Genomic DNA, 13,753 nt, shown 5'->3' with positions numbered 1-13,753 from the left:
TGCACAAATTGCAAGGACATATTAGTTATGATCTCAGAGCACCAGGATTTTGAAAACACGTGTTAAAATAAAAATGCAGAAAATTTCCAGCTATTTGGTCTAAGAGAATACATTCTAAGCATAACTGATAGCTGCTCTTTAAACTAATAAATTGGATTTCACTTAATTTAATTTTTGTAAATTCTTTCCTCTCAAGACATTCTCAGTCAAAAGTGCTAAAAAAATAGGTCTTTCCAAAAATAAGTTAGTTATAAATTCTAACTATTCAAATAGGTTCCATTATTTAGATGTACGCCTCTAGGTCATTCTCTGGGATCCAAACTCCTCAATGAAAGTTCCCAATGCCTTAAAAGACACATGCAAAGCTTAATGTACAGTGTTCAAGATATGCAATAAGATAATGTTTTAGATTATACTAATGATTTTTCTCTTCTATATATAGGGCCTTTGTCCTGGTCCTGGGGTAACCTTAAGGGAAGGTTGAATACCATGAGGAATGAGAATTGTTACAAAATGAAATCAAAAGTACAAATACAGTTTTGACATTCAGGCACAAGACAATGGCCATGTAAGTCAGATGACACTGTCATGATTTAGGGTTTTTTCCAAAAGCCTTTAGCTCCCATTTAGCTTATCTCAGTGTTGACCTGGAGGAAACCTACCATTTCAGGGCCTGAGGGGATCTGTGGCAGAACACAAAGGAAGGCAGAAAACCAGCACTGGGTGTCATGATTCTGCCTACAGGCTTTGCTGCAGGAATCTTAGCTAGACAAGGAAACACTGAGGACATTGCCTATGGTTCAGGACACGGTGGTGAGTTACCTCTTGAGCTGTCCTCACCACTCCAATCTGTGGCATAGCCACATGAACCTGGATCTGGTTTCTGGGAAGTTCAGCCATGACCCAGGATTTACTAAGAGCCATGCAGGGGAGCTTTCCAGAAGTGGCTGCCAAGCAGGGGTCAAGAGGCTCTGTAGCAAGGATTTGAGAGATGGCTACCCAACCACAACCCGGCTGCAGAGGGCCAGAGGCAGCAGAGGGGAGGCTGAGGCAGGCCGGAAGTACCGCCCACCCAAAGCATTATCTGGGCCAAAAGAATGGAACACTGTCACCCAGCCATGGACTTCAGCCAGCAGGGCCCAGAAAGCAAGAGGATCTGCACCCCAAGTTCTTTCCTTCCATCCTAGAGAAGAACTAAAGTGAGAGTCTGGAAACTGAGAAATCTGAAAGCCTTCCCGAAAGGGACTATTTAAATTAATGGATGGGACAAATTTAAACCTGACTGTACATTTAAAGTTTTCCTTGATGGGGGTACCTGGGGCTCACAAAGAAGGCCCAATTTGCTAAAGACAAAATAAAGAAAGTATGTTTTCTCTGCACATCCAAAGTACAGTGTGAATTAAAATATGCAACTCTGTTAAATATCAAAATTAGTCTAAAGCTAAACAGCAAGATGCAGGGGTGAAATATGACCTGTTTGAACAAACCTGGATTTTTTTTTTAAAAAGCAATATCATCAAGTTTTTTTTTTTTTTTTGGCTGTACATATATAAAGTAAGTAATTCCAATGCTTACCCTCTATCTTACGTGTACTGCAGAAAGTCTGAATTTTAGAAATATCTGATGCTAAGTTCCTCAGGAAGATTTGCTTCTTCTGCTGAGCAATGGACAGATCAGGATTGATCCAATGTTCTCCACATGAAACATACACCTACCAAAGAAATGAGTCTCTAATCCCATATACAATTGCTCACAGCAGCATTATTATAGCCCAAACTGGAAACAATCAAAACACCCTACCATAGGTGAATGGTTAAACAAACTATGGCACCATACTCAGTGATAAAAAGGAATAATACTCAGTGATAAAAGGCACAAACTATTGATAAAAGCAACAAGTTTGATGGATCTACAGGGTTTTGTACTGAAAAAAGACTTCTCCATACTATCTTTGCAATTTCCTATGAACCTTTAATTATTTCAAAATAAAAAGTTGTAGAAAAAATAATTTTTTAAAGAAAGGAAAGAAGGAAGGAAAGAAGGAAGGGAGGGATGGGGGGAAGGTAAGTGGGTATAAATCAGGGGTTTAAATGTGAAATAGCTAGTGGGAAGCAGCTGCATCGCACGGGGAGATCAGCTCGGTGCTTTGTGACCAGCTAGAGGGGTGGGATAGGGAGGGTGGGAGGGAGACACACGAGGGAGGGGATACGGGGATATGTGTATACATATAGATGATTCACTTTTTCACACAGCAGAAACTAACACAATATTGTAAAGCAATTATACTCCAATAAAGATGTTAAAAAAAATAAAAATAAAAAATAAAAAGTTAAACACTGAAAAAAAAACTGGGGGTTTGTAAACTATGGCTGAGGACAAAATCTCGCCGATTGCCAGTTCTTGTAAATAAAATTTTATTGGAATACAGCTATGCCCACTCATTTGCATGTTATCTGTGAATGTTTTCGTGCTACAATGGCAGAGCTGATGTTTCAATAGATACCATATGGTCTGTAAATATTAACTGACACTTTACAGAAAACTCTGACAACCACTGGTATAAATGAACTTGCAGTATATGCACCAAAATGTTAATGTGGATATTTCTAGATGCTGAAATTATGGATGATACTCTTTCTTCTTGATTTTGATTATATGTACTTCCTAAATGTCCTTAAATAAATACATATTTCTTTGAAGTGAGGAAAAAGTAGAGTAATATATTGAGAAAGACTCGGTAAAAAGAAAAAGAAACTCAATGTTGCCTTTTTTGAGGCCACTCACTGATCATTACATACGTACTTTGTATGTGGACCTAGGGAAAACTTTCTCAAAAATATCTTCTTTCTGATCAAGAGGGTTCTTTTTCTCTCATGGACATACTTAATCATGTAACTGTTCATGTTTCAGTCCTCATGTCGGTGGCTCAGAATAGTTGACAGATTCATTTCTAGCAAATATGTAGGTCTTTATAACAATCACTCCTGGGTCCATCTCATCCTTTCACGCATACTCCCTTAGCCCTGGTAACCTCATCGACTTATCTTTAAGTTAAATTTACCTTTTTGTGTCGTATGTTTTAATGCATCTACCTTAAATTCTTTCTAAAATAACACAGTGAATAAGCACAGCAGGAAAAACAAAAATATTAAAATCAAACAAACAGAAAAATTGGCAGTGATAGAATTAGAATTCAAAACACCATCTAGGGCTTCTCTGGTGGCGCAGTGGTTAAGAATCCACCTGCCAATGCAGGGGACACGGGTTCAAGCCCTGGTCTGGGAAGATTCCACATGCCACAGAGCAACTAAGTCCGTGGGTCACAACTACTGAGCCTAGAGCTCTAGAGCTCGCAAGCCACAACTACTGAGCCCATGAGCCACAACTACTGAAGCCCACGCGCCTGGAGCCCATGCTTCACAACAAGAGAAGCCACTGCAATAAGAAGCCCGCACACCGCAATGAAGAGCAGCCCCCGCCCGCCACAGCTAGAGAAAGCCCAAGTGCAGCAACAAAGACCCAATGCAGCCAAAAATAAAAATAAATAAATAAAAATAAATAAATTAAAAAAAAAAACAACACCATCTACCAGACTCCAAGAACAGAGGCTCTCCACTCTGCCATGCTGCCTCTGCTATTAGTCACTGGTACTTGGGTTTAAGACTCTTTCAAGGGGTCTTTACATTCAGAGTCTGAGTCAAGTTCTGGTAATTTGATGCAAGCTTGGTTCTCTGTTCAAAGAATTTCAGGCATCAATCAAGGCAGGTTTTCTTCTCAAGCTGATACCGTAAATTCCATAAGTCGGGGGAAAGGCTGGGCAGCTAAAGTCCTTCCACTTCTCAGCCTTCTCCAACCTCCCAAATAGAGTGTGTGAAAAACTAGATATGATTTTTTTTTCTGAAAAGGTAAAATAATCATTTAGTAAGAAATCATTAAATAACTACATTTTGAAGGCCTCAAAAATAATACAGAATCTACCCCCTTAAAAGAGTAGGGCAGAAACCACAAGTGGTTAATAATGTGGTCCTCTCCATTTATAAAAGGGGTTGTGATGAGCATTAAATGAGTTCTATTACATACAGCCCTGAAAATCATGCCTGACACATAGTAAGCGCTCAACAATTAGCTATTCTTATTACTTTCTGATGGTTACTGAATTAGGATAATTCTGAGAAAAAGTAAGAGGAAAAAATGGTGAAGTCTTATATTTAAAAACACTTTCCTTTTAATAGTATCAATATATTAATATTTCCAGTTTCACGCTCATGTCTTTACCAGTTCATCTCTTTGAAGGTCTTTTAGGGCAAAGATTTCCTTCCCCTTTTCACTGAACAATCTCCGAGCTGCAGAAGGTAAATTTAAAATTTCAGTGCACCTGTAATAAGAGACACAAAAATTGATGTTGCACGTGCAAAGTTTCCAGCAGAGAAGAGAGGAAATAAAAGAAATCACGGGCCTGGATCATTAACAACAACTAGCTCAGCAGGACTGTGGGATAGTCAAGAGATCCGCTCTGGAAACCAGCAGCCCCCTTTTGAGTCTCATTCTCCTTCTCCAAGTTGTAAGACTGGGTAAATTATTTAAGCTCTCTAAGCCTAAATTTCTTACCTTGCAAGATTGCTGTGAAGATTAAGGGTTGATTATGAAATGTGCTTAGCACAGTACCAAGCATGATCAACAAATCAAAAAAAACAAAACAAAAAAACACATCATTATTTATTTTTCACTCCTCAGGATGCCCCTACACTTTCCTATTTGTGTGCCTTTTCTCTTGTTCTCTCTTCTACATTAAACACCTTCCTCAGCTTTTGCTGTTGAAGTTCTACTCTCTCCAAAGTTACATCCATCACCCAGCAGTTCCTCATCTCTCTCCACCAGAAGTGATCCCTATATATAGCTCTTTAACTCCCTTTCAAATAGGAATTTTTGGCCAGGTTAAACATTAAACAGTGATTTTTTCCCCCCAAACAAGCTCTGGTGGATATTGAGATGAACGATACAGTTTCCTTGTTTCCTGAAGGGCTCCTTCTCTAGTAGCGGGGAGAGACTGGTCAGCAACTGAAGTGTGATATGAACTAGTGGGTGCTGTCATAGGCACCTGGCCAGGGAGGTGAGGACCCAGAGGAAAAACAATGAATTCTTCCAGGGAAGCCTCAGGGAAGGAAGTGGCATTCGGGGTGGGCCTTGATGAATAAACAGGAGTTCACCAAGTAGGGTCGGGACTTAGAGAAGTTTTATATGGCTGGAGCTGAGTTTGTGGACAAGAGGTAGAGCCAGATGAAGCTGGTAAAGAAGATGGAAACCAACTGAAAGCACTTAGGATGCCAGACTAATGAACCTGGCCTTTATCCCGTAAGTATCAGGAAGTCACTGACGGTATTATAGCAGAGGTATGGTGTTGTCAGATCTGCCTTTTAGAAAGTTAACTGTCAGAAAAGTGCAAGATGGGCTGGAGGTGAAGAGGCTGGAATCTATATAGTCAGTTTAGGGTAGAGGTAAAGAGGTAGAATTCTGGGGAAGGGGAAGTAGAGCTAAACAGAGTGATGGGTTGTGTCCTAAAGAATGCTGTTTTACATTAATGTACTGTCTATAGTAAATGAGTTAGAAGTGACTTTATGCTCATCAAGAAGACTCAGCTGTACGAAAAATATTTCTCAATTTTATTACCTTAGATGGCATAAAGCAATTGAGCAGATAATTAGGCCCTCCATTTTTCTGAGAGGTCTTAGAAGGAAATAAGCCAGTGGGAATTAAGTCTCTCCTTCTCCTGTCACAACTCTGGAGGCTGATGGGCTGGTGAGAACTGGGCTGGGTTTCTCATCCATAGGAATTGTCGGGTGGAGGTATTGTGGGGCGGGTGGGAGGGAGAAGTGTAAAAGAATTGAGCCCCAACCAGAAGATTTGCTTAATTCTCTCTGGATGCTGCCCAAAGACCCAACCCAATTCCTGTTTCTCACCCCAAATCCAAGCATGACCTAAGGAGAGTTACAATCATGATAACCTGCTCCCACTCACATTTTCCTCGGAGAATTTTGGACTATGGGAGTAACCAGTTTTAGGACAAGTGGAGAGTAAAGTGAAGGGGAAGCTGGTGGATTTTTCTTTCTTCTTTTTTTGGAAACCCTATTTTAATAGTGCTGAATTCAACTGGCCCATGTAGGTGGGTTGGAGAGAACGGGATAAGCTGTTTCCTCTGTATTGAATTCCTCTAACTAGTTCATGTGCCAGCCAACATCAACAGAGAGAGAAGAAAAGAACTGGCTCTTAAGTGCCTAATAAGGAATGTGTACTCTGCAGTCAAATTGCCTGGGTTCAAACTCTAGCCCTCTCATGTATTGGCTGTGTAACCTTGGAGAAGTTACTTAACTTCTCTGAGCCTCATTTTCCCCATCAGTAAAAGGCAGATGTAACAGTACTTATCTCATAGGGATATCTTACAGATTAAATGTGTGAATACCTGTAAAGCGCCTGACACATAAAAGTCAGCAACACATTATTAAAATGGACCACGCACTGCAAGCACTTCATGTCTACTCTCTCGTTTAATTCTCACACCCTTTCTGAGAAGCCCATTTTACAGATAAGGAAACTGAGCCCGGAGATTAAGTTCCTTGCCCAAGGTCACAAAGCTAGTGAGTACAAAAGCTGAAATTCAAACCTAAAACTCTCTGGGTCTCTTACTACATCATATGGCCTCCTGAGAGGGCATCATCATAGAATAACAGGGAAGAAACTGAGGCTGAGATACTGAGTGAGCAGTTCAGGATTTCTCTGTTACTGGGTTGGCCAAAAATGTTCATTCGGGTCTTTCCGTAAGATGTTACAGAAAAACCCAAACAAACTTTTTGGCCAGCCCAACACATGGGGGCAAGGGTCCTAAAAATGAAGTCCTTTGACCCTCACACCAAGAGTTAGGACTGATAACCACGTGGCTTGGATTTACAGAGTATCCAGAAAAGCAGAGTCTTATCTCTGACTTTGTTTTCTCAGGACTGGTTTTTCCAATACTCCATGTTGCCTGCAAATTTAAATATCAACAAAAACGGTCTGTATCTATTATTTTTAAATGGGGCTTGTTACGCTGTTAGGTCTCCCTTCAGCTTTGCAGATGGAAGAATCAACAACAACAAAAGATCCTCGAAACTGTCTAAAGTGAATTATTAAATTACTAAAGGATAGCATAATTTTCCTTAAATTCTATAAAATGACACTCTCATATTCAGCAAGACATATTTTGTGAAAAAGTTTATACCAGGTGCTCTACTTTTGAACAGCTATCAAATTCTATGGGAATAAATCTTGTTTGGGTAGGAAAATATCGATGAAAAGAAAAATTATAATGTAATTCACAAATATGGTAGAGATTAGTGGCATTTAAAAATTGATTTAAAGTAGGTAAATACCCTGCCCTCAGTTCAAACAAATTCAAACCAAAGTGCTGTAAAATTGTGAAATATATATTTCTTAATGGGGATAATTTACATTTACAGAGTTGGTAGTTCAGAAGCTAGGGGAAATCACCAGACCTAGAAATTTGGGGGAAAAACATATTAATTAGCATTGGTATCATGTACTCATAGCTTACATATTTCACAGATTAAAAACTCCAGAATCACTATATTAACAATTGTTTTCTTATATAGGTACATATGTATTTTGTGTCGTAATCATTCAGGCACTTGAATGGAATATACCTTTGCATTTAGGGGAGTATTTACCTCTCCAAAAGTTGGTGAAATCCAGTCTGGTTTGTTTCTGTTTCAGAATATTTAGTGACATAATTTTTCACATTCCCTTTCCTTTCAGTGTCAACATTTCTGAAAAAAATGATCCAAGATTTGATTGATATGGCAGTATACATCGTCAATTATCATTCAGCTTGTTTAAGTATGTGAATAAATCATGAGGTTTTAATTTATCATTATTTACTCTAAAAAAAATGCCTTTCTTAAAAAAATAGGGTTTCAAATACTATCACAATTAAATATTAAAATTCACAAACATTTATACTATGAACAATGTATACAAGAAAATAAATTTTCAATATCTGAATCCTTTTCCAATAATGTTGAACACTCTGAGATGTGAATTTATCAACTTTGAAGAAAATGCAGATTACATTCATTTTGCCTTTGATGTTTTATTCATATACTGTTCATATTTATATGTTTATTCATATATTACTCAGATACTGTTTCAGTTATCAATCCAAACCTAAAAATGTTTTTAATAAAAAATTAATGACGATCATAGAAAAAGATTGGAATATACATCATTCAAATTTTCAAGTAAGAAAGAATTGTGTATTTTTAGAATCTTTATATTTTATTAAATGAAAGATGTAGTGTTCAAATGTAATGTTAGCCAAAACACTCCCTATTTAAATCTTCTGTTACCAGAACTTACAGAAAGGTTGGGGGGAAGGTGTGGGGAATGCTATTGATGATCCTGTAGAAAATTTTCTGAATCAGCCAAGAAAAATTAAACTATAGTTAGTAGAGTTTTGATGTCAAATGTATGCCAGTGTATTTTAATTATTTGGGAATAATTAATTCATGTAGAGAACAAAGTGAATATTTGATTAACCAGGACACACTGTTCCGTGAACTTAGCAGAGAGTTTCACATACTCTTTACTAGAATAGCTGTCCAAATTAACAAATCTCTCAATTACGTTTGGATTACCTGATTGAATCATGCATTTTAAAACATAAAATTGATCAGATTAAATCTCTATATAATTTTGAGACACATAAAGATAGGAAGGGACAGAAATTACTTGTTAATTTTTCACGTTAAAAAAAAAGTCATATACTACTTTAAGGGCATTACCCTCACATTTTACGTCTAGTAGAATGAGCTAATTATGAAATGTATGCGTCAAAGATTTCAATTTCAGGGTTGACTTTACTTTGGAGATTAATTTTTTACTTTATCATCTTTATAGGCAGTTCAGTGGACAGCCGATCTGAATGTTACTCATTGTTCAGTGATGTATGAAGTATATTTAATCAATGTGAAGAAAGTAATATTAAACTATTATCAGCAGCCTCAAATATTCTAAACATCTCAAAAGAAAGGTCAAGAGGTAATATCACAGCTAATAATATGAGAAACAATGTGTTTAATTCATTCTTTACATCAGAGTTTTGCCCTGATCTATGATTCCTTTTGTCATAAAATGTAATGAAAATACAGCAGGTGACTTTCTCCAATGTTGGAGAAATACTGGGTGTTTGGGAAGATTTTATTCCAACCTCATAACGTAAGCTAAAGGGCAGATCGATGCTTTTCTAGGATGGTAAACTTTTAAAATGTTATTCCAAGGCAAGGATATAAATTATGTAAAGTTTTATATGAGAACTATATTTGTTCATTAAATATTCCAAAGATCTAAATGTAAATAATTGTGTGTAATAACTTAAATAATGCAAATAATAACAAAGTAAATACTAACTTAAATAAGAAATTACAAAATTAGATTTAAGAAGCAATTTATGAGCTCATTTATTTCAAAATACATTAATAAACCCAAACAATAATGCTAATTCAAAATAGATATTGATCATAAAACTTTTTTTATCAGAACTACTTATTTCTAACTCATGTTCTCTCATGGCCAGTCTAAGTCACCATTGTTCAAATTAAGTTCCTAACATAGAAACTAAATGAAGTTTAGTATCTATTTTTACCTCCAAATATCAATATGGGAGCCCTTTTTAAAGAATAAACACAAAATTCCCCCAGAAAAACATCTGTAATCAAGAAGACAAAAATCTGTAGAAATTAGAAAGTATGCTTGATGCAAAAAATGAACAAGTTGTTCTTACTGCGTTTTCCGCCTAGGTGAGATGTCTGGACTGATTATAATAAGGGCTCTGGTTTTGTTCTTGTCTCCATTCCGCAAAACTCTGAGTCTCACAGGGACATATTGCTCCAGTGTCTTAGAGATGGGTTTCTTCATGGGAGGACTGTTTGGAAGAAGCAGCCCTTCTATTGGCCAATCAAACTCCTTCAGAAAGAAATGACAAGAAAATTGATAATAAATGAATAGGAAGAGTCATTCCTATATATAAAAAAATAAGCACACTTGCTTATACCTTTAATCTTTTATTCATTCATCAAACACGTATTGGGCACCTAAAGATGTTCCAGACAATTTAATGTTTTATTTTAATAAAGAGGAAAGATAGCAATTTTTAAAATGTATGTACAACCTGTGCTGTGTTACGACATGGAAGATTTATTCTCTTTCAGAGAAACATCATTCTGGAAATACAGAACTGAATTAATTTGGAATGTTTTTTGCTCCTGTATAAAATATCTCTAATCAATGGGAAGAAAGGAAGAATGTATGAAAAGTGGTTTTACAACCCGAAATAATATTGTCTTAAACTAAATCTGTTTGGGGAACACTTAAAAAACAGAGTGAGATGAGTGAATGATAAAGCTTAAACAAATTTCAGGTATTTCAGTTGTAGAATTTGGTTACTTTGTAGCCATCATTCACACATTTATTTAGTTATTAATTCATGCATTATCCAAATATTTAATAATTGTTTCCTATATTCCAGGCACAGTGCTAGACACTGGAAATTAAACTATGAACAAGACTGGATACTCATAGTCGAGGAATTTCTAGGGAATGCTCAGAAACTTACCTAGAAATAAACTGGCAATTGCAATAACGTGAGTATAATAACAACAGTGTACAAGGTGTGATGGGACCACTGAGTAGAACCTAACTCAGAAATGCCATGTAAGAGATCGGAAGTCTTAGTAGGAGTTAGTGCAGTAAAGGAAGGGTAAAAGGATGGGACAGTGTATGTATCAAACTTGAGAATTAATAGAACATGATGTTCAGGGAGTAAAAAGAGGCAAGGATGGCTCCCAGGTCTGTAGCTTGGGCAACTGGGTAAATGGTATTGCCATTCACAGAAATAGACATTTGTGGAAGGAGATTAAATGAGGGAAGGGATGATCAGAGATGATGTTAGGCAAGGTCCAAGGTCTTTCTTTCCTTCCTCCATCCTTCCCTCTCTTCCTTCCTTTCTTTCCTTCTTTCCTCCTTTCCTTTCTTCCTTCCTTCCTTTTTCTTTCTTTCTTTCTTTTCTTTCTCTCTCTCTCTTTCTTTTGTCCTGGCAGCAATTACTCTCGCATTAATATGCAGTAACCATCTTATAAAATATGACACCTCCATTTAAGTGTGGGTCTGTTTCTGTGTGTTCTATTTTCTTCAATTTGTCAATTTCTCTCTCCCTGTCCAGTACCATACTGTGTTGATTATATCTGGTAAATCTTGATATTTGGCAGGGCAAGTACCCTTACCTTATTATTCTTCTTTGGAAATTGGCTCTTGTTGGCCCTTTACCATGTCATATACATTTAAGAAACAGCTCAATTAGTTTTTTTAAAGTCTGTTTAAGACTGCAATACTCTGTAGCAGGTTAAGTAATTTCCTATCAATCCCATTTTGTTAAGATTTTTTTTCTTGAATGTATGTGGAGGTATGTAAAGTTCTTTTTCCTACATTTATTGAGATGTGCTCATATTATTATTTATCCTTTCATTGGTTATATATTAGTTACATTAATTTTTTTAAATTTTAAGCTTATCTTGCATTCCTGGATCAATCCAAATTGGTCACAGTGTATTATCTTTTTTACAGATTGCTGTATTTAATTTGCTAATATTTTCTTTAGGATTTTTGCTTGTATGTTCATAAATGATATTAACATGTAATTTTCTTAAACTATCCTCATCAAGGTTTGGTATCAAGTTTATCCTAGCCTCATGAAATGAGGTGGGAAGTGTTACTTCTTTTGTAATATTCTAAATTTTGTTTCTTATATGTTTGGTAGAATTTGCCAATAAAACTATTTGGTAATGGTGTTCTCTTCGTGGGGAGATTTTTAACTACTGATTCTATTTTTTTCTGTGATTATTGGACTATTCAGGCTTTCTATTTCTTCTTGATTCTATTCTGTTAAATTACTTTTGTCCAGGAATTTGGCCATTTTATTTATTTTAAGTTATATTTATTAACATAAATTTACTTATAATATCCTTTTATTAATTTCTCAGCATCTATACTTATATCTTTTTTTTTGTTCCTAATATTATTTGCCTTTGCTTTTTTTTTTATTGATCAGTTTGGCCAAGTATATACATTTTATTAATATTTTAAAAGAACCAATTTTTTGACTCTGTTGGTTCTGTTTTATACTTATCATATGTTATATCGATTTCTCCTCTAACTATTGATAATTCCTTCTAATTCTTTGAGTGCATTCTGCTGTTATTTTCCTAACTTCTCGAGTTGGATACTTAATTATTAAATTTTAGTCTCTCTTCTCTTTTAATATAAATATTTAAGGTTGTAAATTTCCTTCAAGTATGCTTTAGCTGCATCTCACATATTTTTCTTTGGTTCTAAATATTTCCTTTTAAAATTTTCATTAGGATTTCTTCATTAGCCCATGAGTTAGTCAAAATATCTTTTCAAATTTCTCAATATAGGGCCTTTTCTAATTATTTATTTAGTTACTTATTTCTTACTTAATCCATCAGCAGAACCTGCTTCCACTTTCAAAATATATCAAGGGCCCAACTACTCTTCATCACCTCCACTCCCACCACCCCGGACAAAGACACTAGTTTCTCTCACCTAGAGATTGCAAAAGGCTTATAACTGCTTATTCCTGCTCCTACCTTAGCCCCTTTTTGCACTATTATCCTAATGATTCTATTAATACTCAGTCAGAGCATATCACTTCTCTGCTCCTAACCTGTCAATGGCTTCCCATCTTGGAGTAAGAGCCAAAGGTCTTACAATGGCCCAAGGCCCTGCATGATCTGTACCCCCTCTCTTCTCTCTGGCCTTATGTCCTGCTGCTCTCCCCTCACTCACACTGCTGCTGCCACATTTATTTCATTATCCATCAGACACAGCATCTCAGGTTCTATGCATTTCCTGGAAGGCTCTTTTCCTAGAGATCTGATTGATCTTCAGGTCTTTACTCAAGTATCACCTCAGTGAAGCCACATCCCTTGTCAACTGAAAATTTCCAAACCCTGCCCTGCCCGCTATCCTTGCTTCTACTTTCTCCTTAGTTCTTATCAATGACTAACATTTATGAGACCATCTGATGAATGGCCAAGGGCTCTAGAGCCAGACTTCCTGCATTTGAATCTTTAACCCACCACTCCAGTTCTGTAACCTTGGGCAAACCTTTGACCAAAGAGAGACAGAAGCTGATGGAGAAATTCTTCCCTCTTTCTTCTCCAGGAGAAACTCTCGTAAGAACACTGTTTAAAAGGCTCCTTGGAGGACAGCTTGATAGCACATTCTTATACTGGCTTTTCTTCCTTCTCTGCTTGTCCCTTACTCTTGCTCCCTGGGACTGCACTCCCTAAGTAGTAGCACATAAGCCATTTGCCTCAGGCTCCTCTTTCTGAGGACCCTAAGCAAAGACACCATAATCCACATGAACTAAAAATAGAGGAAATTTCCTAAAGGGGATATAGGTACCAATACCCCCAAAAAGGGGGAGCCATATTGGGCAGGCAAAAAGTTCAGGCAATCACTGCAGAGGTGGTCCTAGTGTCCTGTCAGTGTCCTTCTGACATGACCAAGATAAAGATACACAGGGGTTGGGGAGATGTGCTGGCATGTTAGACCAGTACAGACCAAGACACATGGCCTTTAGCTTACAGAAGGGGAGAACATTTTTTTAAAGCTAGTACAGTAAGTA

General features: G+C 36.8%; 1 protein-coding gene across 8 annotated transcripts in view; it reads right to left on the bottom strand.

Annotated features, from left to right (window-relative positions):
* DCDC1 (doublecortin domain containing 1) overlaps positions 1-13,753 on the bottom strand; it is a 471,890-nt gene that overhangs the window by 67,947 nt on the left and 390,190 nt on the right. For 4 of the 8 annotated variants that reach the window (XM_082343681.1, XM_082343677.1, XM_082343682.1 and 1 more), the window contains 4 exons: positions 9,830-10,011; positions 7,719-7,817; positions 4,276-4,375; positions 1-3,897 (listed from right to left, as the gene is read on the bottom strand). In XM_082343681.1, coding sequence (XP_082199807.1) covers positions 3,775-3,897; positions 4,276-4,375; positions 7,719-7,817; positions 9,830-10,011 — 504 coding nt within the window. In that variant the 3' untranslated portion in view covers positions 1-3,774. Of the gene's footprint in view, positions 3,898-4,275; positions 4,376-7,718; positions 7,818-9,829; positions 10,012-13,753 lie in introns of those variants that run through there. The other 4 variants (XM_082343680.1, XM_082343678.1, XM_082343685.1 and 1 more) reach the window with 4 other exon arrangements.

The sequence above is a fragment of the Balaenoptera borealis genome (assembly GCF_965194805.1).
Source record: "Balaenoptera borealis genome assembly, chromosome: 11".
In the NCBI taxonomy this organism is placed as follows: Eukaryota; Metazoa; Chordata; class Mammalia; order Artiodactyla; family Balaenopteridae; genus Balaenoptera; species Balaenoptera borealis.
Note: the sequence above shows the minus strand (reverse complement) of the source record. Positions and strands in the feature narration are given on the sequence as shown.